This window comes from Rana temporaria, chromosome 1 (genome assembly GCF_905171775.1).
Source record: "Rana temporaria chromosome 1, aRanTem1.1, whole genome shotgun sequence".
NCBI classification, from domain to species: Eukaryota; Metazoa; Chordata; class Amphibia; order Anura; family Ranidae; genus Rana; species Rana temporaria.
In genome coordinates, this window is record NC_053489.1 from 169,225,419 (window position 1) to 169,245,488 (window position 20,070).

At 46.5% G+C, this 20,070-nt stretch overlaps 1 protein-coding gene across 1 annotated transcript in view; it reads right to left on the reverse strand.

The window, feature by feature from the left end:
• The window catches only part of FBXW8 (F-box and WD repeat domain containing 8), a 173,525-nt gene extending 155,996 nt beyond the window's left edge, over positions 1 to 17,529 (reverse strand). Inside the window, exon 1 of the mRNA XM_040345962.1 lies at positions 17,017 to 17,529. Coding sequence (XP_040201896.1) covers positions 17,017 to 17,343 — 327 coding nt within the window. The 5' untranslated portion in view covers positions 17,344 to 17,529. The remainder of the gene's footprint in view (positions 1 to 17,016) is intronic.
• Positions 17,530 to 20,070: the final 2,541 nt, after the last annotated feature.

Genomic DNA, 20,070 nt, shown 5'->3' on the forward strand with positions numbered 1-20,070 from the left:
TTGAAAACAATGGGAACCGCGGCAATACCGCCCGCAATGCGCCTCTATAGAGGCGCATTGCGGGCGATATTAACTCTTTATCGGCCGCTAGCGGGGGTTAATACCGCACCGCTAGCGGCTGATACCCGCGGCAATTCCGGCGGTATAGCGCTGCTATTTTTAGCGGCGTTATACCGCCACCGCAGCTCCCGCCCCAGTCTGAAAGGGGCCTTACTGATTTTTAGGATATTTTAGAACTCTTCTATAAACGGCCACACATGTTCACATCTTTTTGCTTTTGTTTTTGTCTTTGTATTAATGGTTCAGCTCACAATGAATGTTTAACCAGTCCAGATAGATGCCCCGGTGTCTCAGTTATTATTTCAATAATGAGTAAGTACACAAACACATACAGGCAACAAAAATACAAAAAACAAAAATATAATAATAATCATAAAAATAATAAAAAACACAAGTTAATATACTATAAAACAAATAAGACCATTAGAATTAAGGTGCACCTATACACTATGCTCAATCTTTAGGCATTTTTTGTTCACTACATTACACCATATTATTTTATGGTTTATGCATCGTCCTTTATATGGTTCACCGTCATATTCACCCCTATTTTTTCCCTTTTTTCCCCATTTCACTTTTTATTTGTTTTTCTTTCTTCTTTTTTAATTAATTTCACATTACTTTATCGCACTTCAATTCATATCATATTTTTTGTTTTCTTAATTTTATTTTATTTGTTACTTATACAAGTTATACATGTTTTACACATATCATTCCATTTCCTGTCCACTTTAATTCACTTCTCTTACACTCAAATATATTTCTTCACACTTACACATACTCCTACACTCTCTTTCACATTTTTCTGCACCCCACTTCTCTATTGTGTCAACACATCATTTTATCCAACGTTCACTATTCACTATGAAGTTGCATGAGACATAGTCCACATGAGACACTCTCTGATTGTCTGTCGAGACACACCCAAACTTCACAGGGGACCCTGTTTAACTTAATTGTTTCCAGAGCCCCCTCCCACTCATTGGGTTGTAAGGTATATATTCACTCATTTTACTGTTTACACACTAGCTATGAAGAAGCACTAAGGCATAGTGCGAAACGTCAGCTTTTCTTTTGTTGTGCTGTTTTTTGATGTGGCATGTATTTTGTGATTTTTAATTAAAGGAGGAGGTTTTTTTGGAGTGCGGCTGTCCCCCCTTTTTTCCGATAGCAAAGGCTTGATGGTTGGCACACCATGCATATCACAGGGGGCACATCATGGATATCACAGGCTGGATGGTTGGCACAGGGGGCACACCATGGATAGCACAATATCTATGGTAGGCCCCCTGTGCCATGCAGCCATCCTGTGACATCCAAGGTGTGCCCCCTGTGATATCTATGGTGTTCCCTCTGTGCCAACCATCCAGCCTGTGCTATCCATGGTGTGCCCCCTGTGCCAACCATCCAGCCTGTGATATGCATGGTGTGCCCCCTGTGCCAACCATCCAGCCTGTGATATGCATGGTGTGCCCCCTGTGTTATGCATGGTGTGCCCGCATCCAGCCTGTGTGTATGTGACACAGCTTGTTGCTGTCCCATCCTCGCAACCAGCCTATGTGTCTGCCGTAAGCCCTCGCCATGTCCCGCAGCTGCTGTCATCTAGATCAGGGGTCTCCAAACTTTTTCAAACAAAGGGCCAGTTTATTTTCCTTCAGACTTTAGGGGGGCCGGATTGTGGCTAACAGGATCAGAAAATGTCAGACCCATCATCAGTGGGAATAAATATGGCCTCAGGGTTGGTGGTCAATAGGAGAGTAGTGCCCCTATTAGCAGGAGGAATAGGATACCATCATTGGTATCCATAGAATAAATAATACCCCCAGTGTTGGTGTGAGTGGGAGTGATAGTTCCTTATATCAGTGGGAGGAATAGTGCCACATGGGCCAGACAAGGCCCTGGGCCGCAGTTTGGAGACCCCTGATCAAGATGGAGCTCATGTCTTCCTGTGTGTAGCCGATCGATCGGCGTGTGAGGGGTTAATCCGAGCTGTATTCGTCGTGAGCAGCTCGGCACTCTGTTTCTTTTGTCTGAAACCGGCGCATGCGCAGTAGCGGCAGGAGGTCTTTCACGGGATACTGATATTCATGCTACAGTTGTAACCTTGCTGCACTGTCCCTTCCTAGTGAGCTGCTGCCCATCACATCATCAAGCCAAGTACACACAGGCTGAATGTCAGGCAACATCGGCCAGGTAAAAAAAAATGTCTGCCATTCAGCCTGTGTGTATGGCACTAGGTATGAAAGAAACCGGCTGTTCGGCTGGCTTCTGTCAGACGAGCATGCTGGAAAATCAGCAGCCGAAAGACTGGCTCCTAACTTCTTTAGCTGGCTCAGATTCCAAGCAAATTTGTCAAGCCCTGCCCTAGTGTGTTTTTTGTAGCCAAAATTAATATAAAAGACCCAGGCCGGGATTCATGAACGACTTACGGCGACGTATCTTGTTATACGCCGCATAAGTCCATGGATGCGCCGTCGTATCTATGCGCCGTATTCTTGAAACCAGATACGCCTGAATTCTGGCTCCATCCGACCGACGTAAGTCTCCTACGCCGTTATATCTTGGGCGCATATTTGCGCTGGCCGCAAGGGGCGCTTCCATTGATTTACGCGTTGAATATGTAAATGAGCAAGATACGCCGATTCACGAATGTACTTACGCCCGTCGCCGTATTCTATGCCGTTTACGTAAGGTGTACGTCCGGCGTAAGTTTACCCCTCATAAAGCAGGGGTAAGTCATGTTAAGGTATGGACGTCGGAAACGTCGAAACAGCCGTCGTATTTTACGTTGTTTACATAAGACGTACGTGAATGGGGCTGGGCGTAGGTTACGTTCACGTCGTACGCATTGAGGCGTCGTATATTAGGGAGTATATGCAACGTGATTCTGAGCATGCGCCGTTCATACGGCCATTCATTTACATGGGGTCACGGTTAATTTTAATACAACACGCCCACTACCTGCCTACTTTGAATTAGGCAGGCTTACGCCCGCCTATTTACGCTACGCTGGCGTAAATATGGGAGCAAGTGCTTTGTGAATTCTCAGCTTGCCTCTCAATGTTACGCCGGCGTAGCGCATATAAGATGCACTACGCCGGCACAAAGAAGCGCCAATGTACCTGAATCCCGGCCCCAGTCTTTTTCGGGGAAACATACAGTTTTTCTTTTTATACGCTAAATGACTGAACCACAAAGATTTGTGATTCTAGCTGGGAGTACACAAACAAGTAAAACTGGGAAGATTATGTACTAGACTGGTTTTCAGCAGCAAAATATTCTTGTTATACAGATTAACGTGAAGCTTTGAATAATGCTAGATTTATTACGATACAGCGGAAAACCCACACATTTGGCTGATCTCCAAACGACTACTTGGTGCTTTGTAGATGCAGCAGTCTTCATTTTACTTTTAAACTCAACTGATATTTTTCCCGCCTTTTTCAATTCTTCAGACCCAACGTAAACTTGTACTGCTAACTGGGAATTAAAAAAAAAAAAAAAATCCTAATCCACGATTTAAAGGTTTCACTATGTAGTAAGTGAAGTGTTGGGACTCCCACCTTTTTTATGGTTATTTTTATTCAAAACACTTTATAGAGTTCATCTAGAGAAAAAAAATCTTTTCTATAGATTGAAATTGATGGCAGCTAAACTTCTCCAAAAAGTTGCATCAGGGCAATAAAAAGCAAACAAAGTACTATTATAGAATCCTATTTTTACTGTCTTCATAAATTAAAATCTAGTGTGCAAAGAATTGGGGCATTTCAAACAAAAAAGGCCAATGGTATATTGGTTATGCGTATACCACATGCAGTTTTCTATTCACCAATTGCCAATATGTATCCACTCAAGGAGTTAATAGCAACTTTATTTTTAATCACCATAGGTTTTTCAAGGCAACACTGATCATCATCCAAAACTTTGATGTAGCTCCCAAATCTTCGACAATCAAAATACAAGCTGGCAAATGCCACTGGGAGGGTTAGCTGTGCTACCGATTTGGTTTGGTGCTGCCATACTGCACTCTGTGGTCTCTATGAATTACATGTGGCTTGAAACAAAGGGATGACTGACCACAAGACCCATAAATTAGTATGAAATGAGGAACCAGTTTGGCTGCTTTGTTTTTAGGATCTGCTATTTAAGCACAGCAAGCACACTCTCTATGCAGCCAGAGCTAAGCACAGACGTTTGTTATCCATTTAAAGCAAATGGGAGCAGGCTCAAATTAACTGCTTAATTTATGTAATCAAAGCCTGTTGACTTGGCGATTACAAAGCTTCTCCACTGCTAGCTTCAGACTTTGGCTAAACAACTCTTTAGTATTGCCAGGCCAATTAAGAACACACAGACAAACATTAAAATATTAATTTTAGATTCTAGTTAATGATGTGGCTCTTTGGAAAGTCACATTTTAGACTCTTGTCAGGAAATTTGCACAAAGCATGAGAGGTAATGATATTATTAAAAAAAAAAAAAAGAAGGGGGAAGAAGGAGCACTGTCCACAAAATGTACTTTTACTGCAAAATTATATATATATATATATATATATATATATATATATATATATATATATATATATATATATATATATATATATATATATATATATATATATATATATATATATATATATATATATATATATATATATATATAATCTATCTTACTTAAAGTGAAACAAACTGGATTTAAATTAGATGAGTTAATGTTTGAAAATAGGTCTTCAACATGAGCCTACATCTAAAAATCTTTGTTCAATGTGGCAGACCCTATATGAACACGAGGAATCAGTGACCGCTTCACATTCCATTTGGATGGCTAGACATCAAGAAAAATGCAGTTAGCAAACCTACAGTGGATATAAAAAAAGTGTACACACCCCTGTTAAAATGTCAGGTTTAAGGGATGTAAAACAATGGAGACAAAGATGAATAATTTTAGAACTTTTTCCACCTTTAATGTGACCTATAAACTACAACTCAGTTGAAACTGAAAGCTTTTTTTTTTTCCGTCCGTCGGAAGAAAACCCTATTTTTGTTCCGTCCGGCGGAACGGATCGGATGAAGACGGACAGATGGTCCGTCTTCATCCGATTCCCCATAGGGGAGAGCAGAGGAGAGACAGGGCGGTCTCTGCACATTGTGCGGGGTCCGCCGACAGCTCAGCGGGCATTACGGATGATCCCCGCTGAGCCGACTGACACACACGGAGCGGACACAAAAACGGTCCGCTCCGTGTGAAAGAGGCCTAATGTGGTTGCATAAGTGTGCACACCCTCTTATAATTGGGGATGTAGCTGTGTTCAGAATTAAGCAATCACATTCAAACTCATGTTAAATAGGAGTCAGTACACACCTGCCATCATTTAAAGTGCTTCTGATTAACCTAAAACAAAGTTCAGCTGTTGTAGTAGGTCTTTCCTGATATTTTCTTAGTCATATCCTACAGCAAAAGCCATGGTCCGCAGAAAGAGCTTCCAAAGCATCAGAGGGATCTCGTTGTTTAAAAGGTATCAGTCAGGAGAAGAGTACAAAAGAATTTCCAAGGCATTAGATATCCCATGGAACACAGAGAAGACTGTCATCAAGTTGGATTGCATTGGAAGGCTAAAACAGATAACAAATGCCTGGGGAATGCCCAGGAAAAAAACAAGCCTACTTACCGACCAGCTCGCAGACAACCAATTAACCTATCTACAGTATGCGTTAAAAACAGGGGTTTTGTCCGCACGTATTTGCAAGCGTGAGCCACAGAGCCACGTCACGGCACCCTGGAATCTGCGGTCCTATCACTAAACGTTAGGACCACAGATTCCAGGGTGCCGTGACGTGGCTCAGTGGCTAACGCATGCGTTTGCAAATGCGTGCAGACAAAACTCGTTTTTAACGCATACTGTTAGACAGGTCAATTGGTTGTCTGCGAGCTGGTCGGTAAGTAGGCTTGTTTTTTTCCTGGGCATTTGTTATCAGACTCTCCATTAGAGCCTGGCAGAGCACACTACCTGTTTTATAGAACAAGCACTGTAAGTACCTATTTAGAGCTATCTTCAGGCCACATGACTCGCAGCCGCTGTACAGCTCCGATGGATGGATACTGCAGGAGGGGGCATGACCTTCCTCTGACATCAGCTGGGGAGATCACATGGCCACTCAGCCTCTCCTGCAGTAGCTAAGAAAACCGAATATGTGTCATGTGACCGGCCTGAAGACATTGCTAAAACGGTATTTACAGTGCTAGTTTTTCTAAAAGAATAATGCAGCGTGTTCTGCCAGGATAAGAAAGTTTACTAGAAGCGGCAGGGGGGGGGGGGGTTGGAGACGGAGACACAAGCTGACATACAGGAAGAAGGGGGTGAGGGGGGAGAGAAGAGATTAGAGGGAACAGCAGCTTAAGATGGAGGGTCGCAATTAGGACCACGGTGATCAGAGTGAAGCTGCCCTGATTTCCGTGGTCTGTTTAGAGAGGGGATACAGGGGAATCATTTTTTATTTTTATTTAGAGCAGGCAGATTACATAGCACAAGCACTGTGTAATCTGCTTTAAAGGTACCAGAACATCATTTTTGGGGGTTAAACACTTTAAAGGAGCTGCAGGAATATCTGGCAAGTACTGGCTGTGTGGTACATGTGACAACAATCTCCCATATTCTTCATATGTCTTGGCTATGGGGAAGAGTGGCAAGACAGAAGCATTTTCTTATGAAGAAAATCATCCAAGCCTGACTAAGTTTTGCAAAAATACATCTGAAGTCTCCCAGAAGCATGTGGGAAAGTGCGTTATGGTCTGATGAAACCAAGGTTGAACTTTTTGGCCGTATTTCCAAAAGATAGGTTTGGTGCAAAAACAACACTGCACATCCCCAAAAGAACACCATACCCACAGTGAAGCATGGTGGTGGAAGCATCATGCCTTGGGAATGTTTTTCTTCATCTGGGACAGGGGCCTTAGTCAAGGTAGAGGGAATTATGAACAGTTCCAAATACCAGTCAAAATTGGCACAAACCGTCAAGTTTTTGCTCGAAAGCTGCACATGAAGAGGAACTTCATCTTTCATCATGACAACGACCCAAAGCATACATCCAAAACAAAGGAATGGCTTCACCAGAAGAAGATTAAAGTTTTGGAATTGCCAAGCCAGAGCCCGGACCTGAATCCAACTAAAATCTGTGGGATGATGCCCTCGCAATATGACAGTTTTGGAATAATTTTGCAAAGAAGAGTGGGCAAAGTCAAGATGTGTCATGCCGATAGACTCATACCCAAAAAGACTGAGTGCTGTAATAAAATCAAAAGGTGCTTCAAAGTATTAGTTTAAGCATGTGCACACTTATGCAACCATATTTTAAATTTTTTTACTTCCCTCCACCTAAAAGATTTCAGTTTGTTGTTAAACCCGAGTTGTATAGTTTATAGGTCACATTAAAAGGTGGAAATACGTTCTGAAATAATTTATCTGGTCTCATTTTTTTACATCACAGAAACAGGGGCATGTAGACTTTTTATATGCACTGTTGTCTTATGTCTTTTCAAAAATATTTCATTTTTTCTTTTTTTGTAGGGCTTTAGTTGAGAAGGATCAATATGGGAGTCCATATATGTGTTGCTATGGCTAAAAATAGTCACTTTAAGAATATTATAGAGTTAGACTTTAAAGAGCATAGGTTTACAGAGGCTCTTCCCCTCCATTGGTATGTAAATAAACCAGTTGGGTAGGTTTTGGAGCCAAGAGAGGAAGTTGGTTTACAGGAAGTTGGTGGGAGGGGGTTGGGGTCTTTTGAAAGAAACATGTGGTCGGACAAAAGATGTGTTTGGAAGGACGAAGAGGAAGACATGGATGCCAGGAGCTCGAGAACTTTTGAGAAGTCTTGGGTTGGACGCAAGGAACCAAGAAGGACATTAAATAAACACTAAAGGCAAACATTTTTTAAATAACAAACATGTTATACTTACCTCCACTGTGCAACTCGTTTTGCACAGAGTGTCCCCTAACACTGTCTTCTGGGGTCCCTCAGCGGCTGTCTCGGGTCCTCCTCGCAAAAGCTTTCCACCTTCATGCGAGCGAGCTTGCATGGTTGGAAAACTTTTGCGAGCGCGCTCCCGTGATACAGCGGCGGGCATAGCCGCTGACTGTATCACACGGCCCCGCCCCCCGTTGTGCCACGTCATCCGCTGTGATTGACAGCAGCGCAAGCCAATGGCTGAACTTCTATCAATCAGTCCAGCCTAGCCAATGAACGGCCAGGCTGGGAACCGAAGAGGATCACGTGGACGCGCGCGGGACTTTCGAAGGGGGCAGGTAAGTCAAATGGGGGTACGGGGGGCGGTACCGTCTGATGTTTTTTCACCTTAATGCATAGGATGCATTAAGGTGAAAAAACATTTACCTTTACAACCCCTTTAAATCTTAAACCCTAAGTTGAGTAACAGTTTAGTTTACTTAATGCATAGGAGTTGTGTTGTATTGTGTATTCTACAGTTGTATGTGCAGTTTTTCCTGTTTAGTAAAGCTTTGATACAATACAGAAGTCTAAGCTTCCTTGGTTTTACTGCAAGAACTTTAAATAGATAGACGCAAAGCAAACCATTTGGGGGCTCGTGGCCTAGATTTGCACTCAAAGCTCAACTGAAGCAGACCTGTTTTCTGTGGTGTGTTTTGTTGCTTGTACTGGGGGGAAATGCTGCATACACTGTTTAGGAAGAGTAATGCCGCGTACACACCATCACTTTATGTGATAGAAAAAAACGACATTTTTAAAAACGTGAATTTAAATGACCGTGTGTGGGGGAAAACAAAGTTTTATGTCTTGTGGAAAACAACCAAAAAAAAATTGAAGCATGCTTAAATTTTATGTGTCGTTTTTCAAAACGTCGTTTTTTGTTTCACAGAAATTAACCGTGTGTAGCAAAAAACGACGTTTAAAACAACGTTTTTAAACCCGCGCATGCCCAGAAGCAAGTTATGAAGCGAGCTTCAATGGAAAAAAGTGGTGAACGTAACCTCACTTTGCTAGAACATTGAGAAAAAAACGATGGTGTGTAGGCAAAATCGTCTTTGAAAATTGAAGTTTCAAAAACGTTGTTTTTTACTTCACAGAAAATGTCGTTTTTTTTCATCACATAAAATGATGGTGTGTACGGGGCATAAGGCTGCAAATGTTTGTGGTGTCCAGGAGGACTTGAAGGTGTGCACCCTTCCTACCTGGGCCACAGATAGTCAGTGGATGTCTGTTGTAAAGAAGCTGGCTGGATATGCTTCTCTTTTGAACAAAGCTTGGGAGGGATGAAGTCTCTGATCTTTCCTCAGATTTTAGTCTTAAAAGTATTGGGTTCAGTAAGGGAGAGATGTGGGCAGTTGCTGTGTTTGGTTTACACTTCCTGCATGCTATACGGATTTAATCTGAAAATAGGCAAAAGGCAGAATTAGAAAGATTTACTAAAAGAAGCAGCTTGAAGTAGCATCCAAGTGTTTTTTGAAGAAACTGCAAGCAAGGCAAAAAAGATTTAGAAAGTAGAGTAATCAAAGTTAAACCTGCAGTGGGGCTTTGAAGTGTGTTCAAACCCCTGTAGGCCGAGCTGAAGATTTGAATAAGCGGTGTGCAGCCCTCATAAACAAGTCTAATGATGCCCTAACAAAGGACAAAGGCCCAAAGCCTGTAAGCAGAAGTAGGACATGTGCCACGGTTACTTCCCATAAGCAGGAAGCTGAGGATTTGATCAGCTCAAATGGCAGAGTTGAGTCAAATACAAGGAATGCAAGGCCTATGTTCTCCAGGAGACACATGGATTGATTTACTTAAAGCGGGGGTTCACCCTAAAAAAAAAACTTTTTTTCCATCTATCATGCCATGCAGCATACTAGCGTCAGCTACAGTATGCATTTATTTTATTTTTTTTCCGCTGTACTCACTGTGTAATCCGTTTCAGACTCCCCGTTCCTATCAAGAGGGGAACGTGATTGACGGCCAGCTATGGCGCGTCACGCTTCCCGAAAATAGCCGAAATAGGACTTGGCTCTTCACGGCGCCTGCGCAGTCAGCTCCTAGTCTGTGCGCAGGAGCCGTGAAGAGCCGAGACCTACTCCGGCTATTTTCGGGAAGCGTGACGCGCCATAGCCGGCCGTCAATCGTGTTCCCCTCTTGATAGGAACGCCTATTCCCCGCGGGTGTCTAAAACGAAACTATTGGATAACACAGTGAGTAGCGCAAAAAAATAAAAATAAAAGGCATACTGTAGCCGACGCTAGTATGCTGCATGGCATGGTAGAAAGTAGTTTTTTAGGATGAACCTCCGCTTTAAGGTGGGGGTCCCTAGAGAGGAAATTAGGGTTGTCCCGATACCACTTTTTTAGGACTGAGTACAAGTACCGATACTTTTTTCAAGTACTCGCCGATACCGAATACCGATACTTTTTTTTAAATGTGTCCCCAAATGCAGCCATGTCCCCCCACAAATGCAGCCATGTCCCCCCCATATGCAGCCATGTCCCCCCACAAATGCAGCCATGTCCCCCCACAAATGCAGCCATGTCCCCCCACAAATGCAGCCATGTCCCCCCACAAATGCAGCCACGTCTCCCCCCCCATATCCAGCCACGTCTCCCCCCCCATATCCAGCCACGTCTCCCCCCCATATCCAGCCACGTCTCCCCCCCCATATCCAGCCACGTCTCCCCCCCCATATCCAGCCACGTCTCCCCCCCCATATCCAGCCACGTCTCCCCCCCATATCCAGCCACGTCTCCCCCCCCATATCCAGCCACGTCTCCCCCCCCATATCCAGCCACGTCTCCCCCCCCATATCCAGCCATGTCCCCCTTACCTGCATCCCGCTGCCGCCGACTGGTTAATACGCGCGGGGAACATTACACAGCTTTCATCTGAATAGCTGTAATGATTCGCGCAGCGCTGCGTATAGACACTCCCCCTCGCTCGGGATTGGACAGTTCACCCGAGCAAGGGGGAGTGTCTATACGCGGCACGAATCATTACAGCTATTCAAATGAAAGCTGTAATGTTCCCCGCCCGTATTACCCAGTCGGCGGTAGAGGGGATGCGGCGGTATGCGGCGTAACGGCGGGGGGGGGGAGGGGGTAGGTGCATGTATTCTATTTCGGTATCGAGGGTATTTGCGGGAGTACAAGTACTCCCGCAAATACTCGGAATCGGTCCCGATACCGATACTAGTATCGGTATCGGGACAACCCTAGAGGAAATAGATTGGAAATCTACTCATGCTCAGAATCAAGTCAACGCATGCTCGGAAGCATTGAAATTAATTTTTCTCAGCACGTCGTAGTGTTTTACGTCACCGCGTTTGGACACGGTCGGATTTTTGACCAATGGTTTGTAGGCAAGACTGATGAAAGTCAGCTGTCAGCTTCATCGGATATCCGAAGAAAAAATCCATCGGATTAAATTCCATCAGATATCCGATCGTGTGTACAGGGCATTACTCTTTCAGGTACTGAGGATCGAGGGGTGGAGCAGGCAGAGCAAATGACCATGCTAGATGGGCGGAAGATGCAGATGATTTCCTGATGGTGGCTGACTTAGAGTGGACTTTCATCTGAACATTTCCTTATGAGCATGAGACTTTCATCTGGGACTTTCTTTCCACAAACTGCCAAAGACATTGTTAACCTTGCTCAAAAGTAATTTTGCACCCTTTAGGGACAAAACAAAAGTCTGACCGCCCAGAAGATATGGGGGTCGAAAGGGAATTTTTTCCTCCAATTTACAACACAGGGGGTTTATTTTGCCCTTTCCTGGACAAAAGGCTTTAAGAGATGTTGAAGTTTCCTATAATATGCTACAAAGTAAAGAGGTGGTATGTGTTGCTATGGCTATTACCCACTTGAGACCCGCGCTGTAGACGAAAGACGTCCACAGCGCAGCCATCAAGTGCCGGGTGGACGTCCTATTTACATTCCCCGTGTGCGCCGCCGAGCCGAGAAAAACTGTGCCTGGCGTGTCACATGATGGACGTGCCTGGCGGCCGCGATGTCCGCCAGGCACCCGCGATCGGCAGTGACAGAGCAAGGACGTGGAGCTCTGTGTGTAAACACAGAGCTCCACGTCCTGTCAGGGAGAGGAGACCGATGCTGTGTCCCTTGTACATAGGGACACAGATTGGTCACCTCACCCAGTCAGTCCCCTCCCCCCACAGTAAGAATCACTACAAGGAAATACATTTAACCCCTTCCTCGCCCCCTAGTGTTAACCCCTTCCCTGCCAGTCACATTTATACAGTAATTAGTAGGGTTGTCCCGATACCACTTTTTTAGGACTGAGTACAAGTACAGATACTTTTTTTTTTTTTTTTTTTATGTACTCGCCGATACAGAATACCGATACTTTTTTTAAATGTGTCCCCAAATGCAGCCATGTCCCCCACATATTGCAGCCATGTCCCCCACATTCCAGCCATGTCCCCCACATAATGCAGCCATGTCCCCCACATAATGCAGCCATGTCCCCCACATTCCAGCCATGCCCTCCATACCTTGATGCCGCATGTGCCGCCGTTAATCAGCGTGCGGGGAACAGCTTTCGTTTGAATAGCTGTATCCCCGCCGCGTATAGACACTCCCCCTTCCAATCCCGCGCAAGGGGGGAGTGTCTATACGCGACGGGGATACAGCTATTCAAACGAAAGCTGTTCCCCGCACGCCGATTAACGGCGGCGGCTTTGCGGCGACGGGTTTGCGGCGGCGGGGGGGGGGGGGGACGAAGTATTCTATTTTAGTATCGGGGGTATTTGCGGGAGTTACGCAAATACTCGGTATCGGTCCCGATACTGGTATCGGGACAACCCTAGATATTATTATAACAAAAAGTAAAAAAATATTGTGGTTTTTTTCCCAAGGTTTTTTGTCTTTTTTTTGTTTATAGCGCAAAAAATTAAAACCACAGAGTTGATCAAATACCACCAAAAGAAAGCTCTATTTGTGGGAAAAAAATGATAAAAATATAATTTGGGTACAGTGTTGTATGACCGCGCAATTGTTATTCAAAATGCGTCAGCGCTGAAAGCTGAAAATTGGTCTGGGCAGGAAGGGGGTTTAAGTGAATAGTTTGTTGTCCAGGAGCACCGATTTTTCAAAGCCGGGCACCCCTTCCATAGACTCCCAGTAAACAGTAATTTCTCTGGTGAATTCAGGGACCCGGTACCGGCCGGTCGTAGGTCCCTGGACCACAAACTTGGCACACATGTAGCCCCATTTGTCCTCTACAAGTGTGCAAAGTTTGTTGTCTGGGGGGCCTACGGCTGGGGAGCACCGATATTTCAAAACTGGGCACCCCTTCCATAGACTCCAATGTTAAACGTCAGTCTAGTCATGGGCACAGTGAGGCATGGGCACAGTGAGGCATGCAGATGGACACCCTAGGCCTATACTCGAGTCAATACGTTTTCCCAGTTTTTTGTGGTAAAATTAGGTGCCTCGGCTTATACTCCAGTATATATGGTATATAGCAGATTACTAGTCATTAAATGTGGTGGCTGTATTGGTTTTCTTTTTTAGGTTTTTTACCCCCTCTGTTTTCACCTGGTGATCTGGCCAGTACACAGTTGTACTCTAAATGGAGCACAGAGGCACAGCAGACAGCAGCAGATTTAGACAAACTAACAAATCGAAGCCAAGCTCCAGCTTAGTACAGTGCAGTTACACCAAAGATTTTTGTTTTCCCTTTTAGGATAAAGGTTTTACATACATAATTAAAAAGCTTTTCTTTCTAAGCAACTCTACCAGTGGTAAATCGTTTGTCTCCACTCTACCCCCGAGTGATTCCATTGGTTTTATTAAATGCTGCTTACCTTGCAGCCGTAAGGTAATTTGCCAACACACCTTCGGGTGTCACCATACACCGAAGATTCACCAACAAGTCACCTTGCCACCTGCTGATGTCATTTAGCACCCAGCACTTCACTCACACTTTGCAATTTCTTTTGATTAAATTGCATTACCTCTTAGACTGAGTCGCAGTTGCATCATCTATCATTGGTGTATATCAGTTATAATCAGTCATTCATGTTGATGGGAGCATATCACCATCCTGCGATTTCCTCTGCGACTGCATATATTATTATCTTTACGTTGTGATTTTATTTATGCACCCGAGTCACCTTATTTGCACTGTTTGCACATTCATTCAGTTAACCTTTGGATGCACCTCATCTTAGCATTTATAGCAATATTTATCTTTCAGTCTATTTGCACATTCATTTATCTATACATTTTACCAATTACACCATTCTATGCTATTGGAACGCAACACCATCTCTTGATTTTTTCCAAATCGTTTGTCTCGACACTCGAACTGCTACATTTGTATGAGAACTTACCAATTGCAGTCACTGCAATTGGTAAGCTGCAATCTAATCCGTTTTTGCTTTTGAGTTGAATAGTGCTTTAAAAAAGGAAGAAAGGCAACTATTTGGAGATGTGCCATGCAGTACTTCTTTGTTGCCACAAGATGCCCTCTTCCTTCAGGGTTGACTGATTTTCAGCATCATTTACCCCAAAAGACTAAGGATTCTACTAATGGGCCCGCCCACCATTCACAGTGTACTGGTGCAGAGAGAGTTGATTACAAAGATTTTTGCATTCGATCGGTCTGCTAAGCCCAGCAAAGTGGATGGAGCCAGAGGCACCATGTGAGTTGCCTGAAGAAAAAACAAACACTGCATAAAATACACAGCATTTTTCTGCTGGAATCACATAATTACAAGCCCAGAGTATACAACATTGTCCCCTTATCCTGCCCACTGTCCAACCAGAAGTCCTGACAACATCACAGGGAGCTACTTCCCATTGTTCATAGAACAGAGAGGAGAAAGAATAATCATGAAAAAAAGTTACATTTTTGATTGCGCATTTTCTGCAGCCTTCTTGCCTAAAGAAGGTAGCTGGCCTAAACCAGAAGGAACCATAAATCCAAGCGAGATGAGCCACTGCTTTTCCCAAGAGACCTCCGACCATACATGGGGGTGCAGCACAGAAAACGGATTATAAGGGGGGGGGGGGAGATGTGCAGCACAGGAGAAGTCTGGTCATACTCGGGGGGGGGGGGGGGCACAGGAGAAATCTTGTCGTACTGGGGGGGGGGGTGGAGCACAGGAGAAGTCTTGTCGTACTAGGGCGGGGGGGTGGCGCACAGGTGAAGCATGGTCGTACGCGGGGGCGCACAGGAGAACTCTTTTCGTACTAAGGGGGGGGGGGTGGTGCACAGGAGATGCCTGGTCGTACGGGGGGGGGGGGGGGTGCACAGGAGAAGCCTGGTCGTACAGTAAGGGGTACAGAGCAGGAAAGGCCTGGTCGTACGGGGGGGGGGGGGGGGGGCGGGTTGTGTGCAGAACAGGAGAAGTCTGCAGCAGGAGAAGCCTGGGTCGTACGGCGGGGGGTTGCAGAACAGTGGAAGCCTGGGTCGTACGGCGGGGGGTTGCAGAACAGGGGAAGCCTGGGTCGTACGGCGGGGGGTTGATGCACAGGAGAAGCCTAGTCGTACAGTGGGGGGTGCAGAACAGGAGCGGAGGGGTGCAGCACAGGAGAAGCCTGGGTCGTACGGTGGAGGGGTGCAGCGCAGGAGAAGTCTGGTCGTACGGTGGAGGGGTGCAGCGCAGGAGAAGTCTGGTCTTACGGTGGAGGGGTGCAGCGCAGGAGAAGTCTGGTCGTACGGTGGAGGGGTGCAGCGCAGGAGAAGTCTGGTCGTACGGTGCAGGGGTGCAGCGCAGGAGAAGTCTGGTCATACGGTGCAGGGGTGCAGCGCAGGAGAAGTCTGGTCATACGGAGGAGGGGTGCAGCGCAGGAGAAGTCTGGTCGTACGGTGGAGGGGTGCAGCGCAGGAGAAGTCTGGTCGTACGGTGGAGGGGTGCAGCGCAGGAGAAGTCTGGTCGTACGGTGGAGGGGTGCAGCGCAGGAGAAGTCTGGTCGTACGGTGGAGGGGTGCAGCGCAGGAGAAGTCTGGTCGTACGGTGGAGGGGTGCAGCGCAGGAGAAGTCTGGTCGTACGGTGGAGGGGTGCAGCGCAGGAGAAGTCTGGTCGTACGGTGGAGGGGTGCAGCGCAGGAGAAGTCTGGTCGTACGGTGGAGGGGTGCAGCGCAGGAGAAGTCTGGTGGTACGGTGGGGGTGCAGCACAGGAGAAGTCTGGTCGTACGGTGGAGGGGTGCAGTGCAGGAGAAGTCTGGTCGTACGGTGGAGGGGTGCAGCGCAGGAGAAGTCTGGTGGTACGGTGGGGGTGCAGCACAGGAGAAGTCTGGTGGTACGGTGGAGGGGTGCAGCGCAGGAGAAGTCTGGTCGTACGGTGGAGGGGTGCAGCGCAGGAGAAGTCTGGTCGTACGGTGCAGGGGTGCAGCGCAGGAGAAGTCTGGTCATACGGTGCAGGGGTGCAGCGCAGGAGAAGTCTGGTCATACGGAGGAGGGGTGCAGCGCAGGAGAAGTCTGGTCGTACGGTGGAGGGGTGCAGCGCAGGAGAAGTCTGGTCGTACGGTGGAGGGGTGCAGCGCAGGAGAAGTCTGGTCGTACGGTGGAGGGGTGCAGCGCAGGAGAAGTCTGGTCGTACGGTGGAGGGGTGCAGCGCAGGAGAAGTCTGGTCGTACGGTGGAGGGGTGCAGCGCAGGAGAAGTCTGGTCGTACGGTGGAGGGGTGCAGCGCAGGAGAAGTCTGGTCGTACGGTGGAGGGGTGCAGCGCAGGAGAAGTCTGGTGGTACGGTGGGGGTGCAGCACAGGAGAAGTCTGGTCGTACGGTGGAGGGGTGCAGTGCAGGAGAAGTCTGGTCGTACGGTGGAGGGGTGCAGCGCAGGAGAAGTCTGGTGGTATGGTGGGGGTGCAGCACAGGAGAAGTCTGGTGGTACGGTGGGGGTGCAGCACAGGAGAAGCCTGGTTTGGAGGGTGTTAAGGCACATAGTGTATACGGTATACATGGTATATCCCCCTCTCCTCTGTACATTACCAGGTCACTGATGAGTTGCTCCACCAGGGTCCTGCTTGTGTCCTGTGGTCTCGGTTTCTTCTCCTCGGGTGTACTGTCCGGTCCGTCATCTAGCAGACTCTCCGCCAGTTTCAGGTATCGGCTTCCAGCTACTCCTCTGTCCCGGGAGGGAGATCCGGGGAGACATTTCCAGGGTACACCCTCCTCCTGGATCAGGTGCTCGGGCTCTGGGCTCCCTTCTGACCGCCTGCGCTTTGGTGAAGTCGGTCCGGGCGGAGCTGTGGCATCTCCTTTAATCTCTGACCTCCAGCGTCTGCGGAACTCCACCAGGGAGGCCTCCAGGGTCATTGTGCGCCCACCCGGTCACCTCATAATGAACTCACAACACGGGGAAGTTTGTTTACTAAGGAAGCATTGTAACACCGCTTCCCCTGAGAAATGGTGTAAGCCTGAGAGTCCTCCGACTAGGAAATCCTAGCCTGAATATTGGTTCCTATGTCTTTTCTTCTGCCTTCTGACAGCAGCTCTGACAGCTCTCTAGATTGGCAAGACGGGCTATTTCCGGCTTCCCATCCCTCTGACTTCTAGTCAGGTCTCTCTCTAGCGGACTCTCCATTACTCCCCATAGAGAGGGAATTCTATTCTGCATCCCAGCAGTGAACAGTCTCCCCAGAGGAATGGATGGAGATATAGCAGATTTAAATGCACTAACAAATTGAAGCTAAACTCCAGATAACACTTTATAAACAGTAACAGAATTTATTTTTTCTTCTGTTATAAAGGTTTTACATACATACATAAATAAATGCTGATCATTGTAAGCACATCTGGATAGATCTGCAAGAGAGCTTGTTTAACCACTTCACTCTGGGCACTTTCATCCCCTTCCTACCTAGGCCAGCTTTCAGCGCTGTCACACTTTGAATGACAATTGTGCGGTCATGCCACGCCATACCCATATGAACGTTTCTATCATCTTTTTCACACACATAGAGCTTTCTTTTGGTGGTATTTAATCACCACAGGTTTATTATTTTTTGCTAAATAAATGGAAAAAGCTAGAAAATCTACAAACAAATTATAATTTTTCATAGTTTGTTATAACATTTAGCAAACAGATCATTTTTATCCTTCACTGATGAGGGGGCACTGATAGGTGACACCGAAGAGGAGGCACTGAGAAGTAGGCACTGATAGGTGACACTGAGAAGGAGGCACTGATGGGCATTGATTGGCAGCACTGATGGTCAATGATTGGCAGCACTGGTGGGCACTGATTGGAAGCACTGGTGGGCACTGATAGGCAGCACTGGTGGGCATTGATTGGCAGCACTGGTGGGCACTGATTGGCAGCACTGGTGGGCACTGATAGGCAGCACTGGTGGGCACTGATTGGCAGCACTGGTGGGCACTGATAGGCAGCACTGGTGGGCACTGATTGGAAGCACTGGTGGGCACTGATAGGCAGCACTGGTGGGCACTGATAGGCAGCACTGGTGGGCATTGATTGGCAGCACTGGTGGGCACTGATAGGCAGCATTGGTGGGCACTGATTGGCAGCACTGGTGGGCACTGATAGGCAGCACTGGTGGGCACTGATTGGAAGCACTGGTGGGCACTGATAGGCAGCACTGGTGGGCACTGTTGGGACTGCACTGATAATCAGTGTACATGTCTGTTTCACACAAGCCAGTTATCGTCTCTCCTCTCCTCATGCTGTCAGCGTGAGGAAAGGAATGCCGATAACCGTTTTGTATTTATATCGTGATCAGCTGTGACAGATAGATTACACAGACCTGCATAGCTGTGTGATCTTTTATTATTGTGATTGAACAAGCAGCACTGCCTGTACCTTCACTATCGTGAACGGTTATTCAGTGCTGTGGGTCTGTGTAATCTATTTGTGATCTTTAACCACTTCCTTACTGGGCCCTTAAACCCCCTTCCTGCCCAGAGGACTTTTTACAATTCAGCACTGCGTCGCTTTAACTGACAATTGCGCGGTCGTGCGACGTGGCTCCCAAACAAAATTGACGTCCTTTATTTCCCACAAATAGAACTTTCTTTTGGTGGTATTTGATCACCTCTGCGGTTTTTATTTTTTGCGCTATAAACAAAAATAGAGCGACAATTTTGAAAAAAAAAAACTTGTTGCTATAATAAATAGCTCAATTTTTATTTTATTTTTTATCCTCAGTCTAGACCGATACGTATTCTCCTACAGATTTTTAGTAAAAAAAAAAAAAAAAATCGCAATAAGCGACTGGTTTGCGCAAAAGTTATAGCGCCTACAAAATAAGGGACAGAATTTTTTTTTTTTATTATTTTTTTTTACTAGTAATGGCGGCGATCTGCGATTTTTATTGCGACTGCGACATTATGGCGGACACATCGGACACTTTTGACACATTTTTGGCGCCATTAACATTTATACTGCGATCAGTGCTATAAATATGCACTAATTACTGCATAAATGTGACTGGCAGGGAAGGGGTTAACACTAGGGGGTGAGGAAGGGGTTAAATGTATTCCCTATATAGTGTTCTAACTGTGGGGGAAGGGGGGTGACTGGGGGAGGTGACCGATCTGTGTCTCTATGTACAAGAGACAGAGATCGGTCTCCTCTCTCCCTGACAGCACCGCTGTCTGTGAGAGCCGGCAATGAGAAATGATCTCATATGTAAACATATGAGATTATCTCTCATTGGCCACACAGATCGCCTAGCAAACGGCCACTCCGATTGGCCGTTCACGGCGATCTGTGATTGGCTGTGTCCAAGGGACACGGCCAGCACAGAAGTTCCCCCTTGCGTGCTCGTGAGCGCGCGCGGGGAGCGCGGAAAGGGGCGGACGTCAAATGACAGCGCCCCAGAGAAGTAGAACCACCCTGCGGCCGTATATAGTTGTACGGCCGTCGGGAAGTGGTTAAACATACACAGCTAAGGCTGATAGAGTTCACAGTGCTGTAGTGTTTGTGTGTGTTCGCGCATTTCCCTCTCCCCTCTCTGTCTGCATTTTAACTATCCTGTGTACCCAGCCTGGCTCCACACACAACTCCTCTTCATTGTTTGCTGC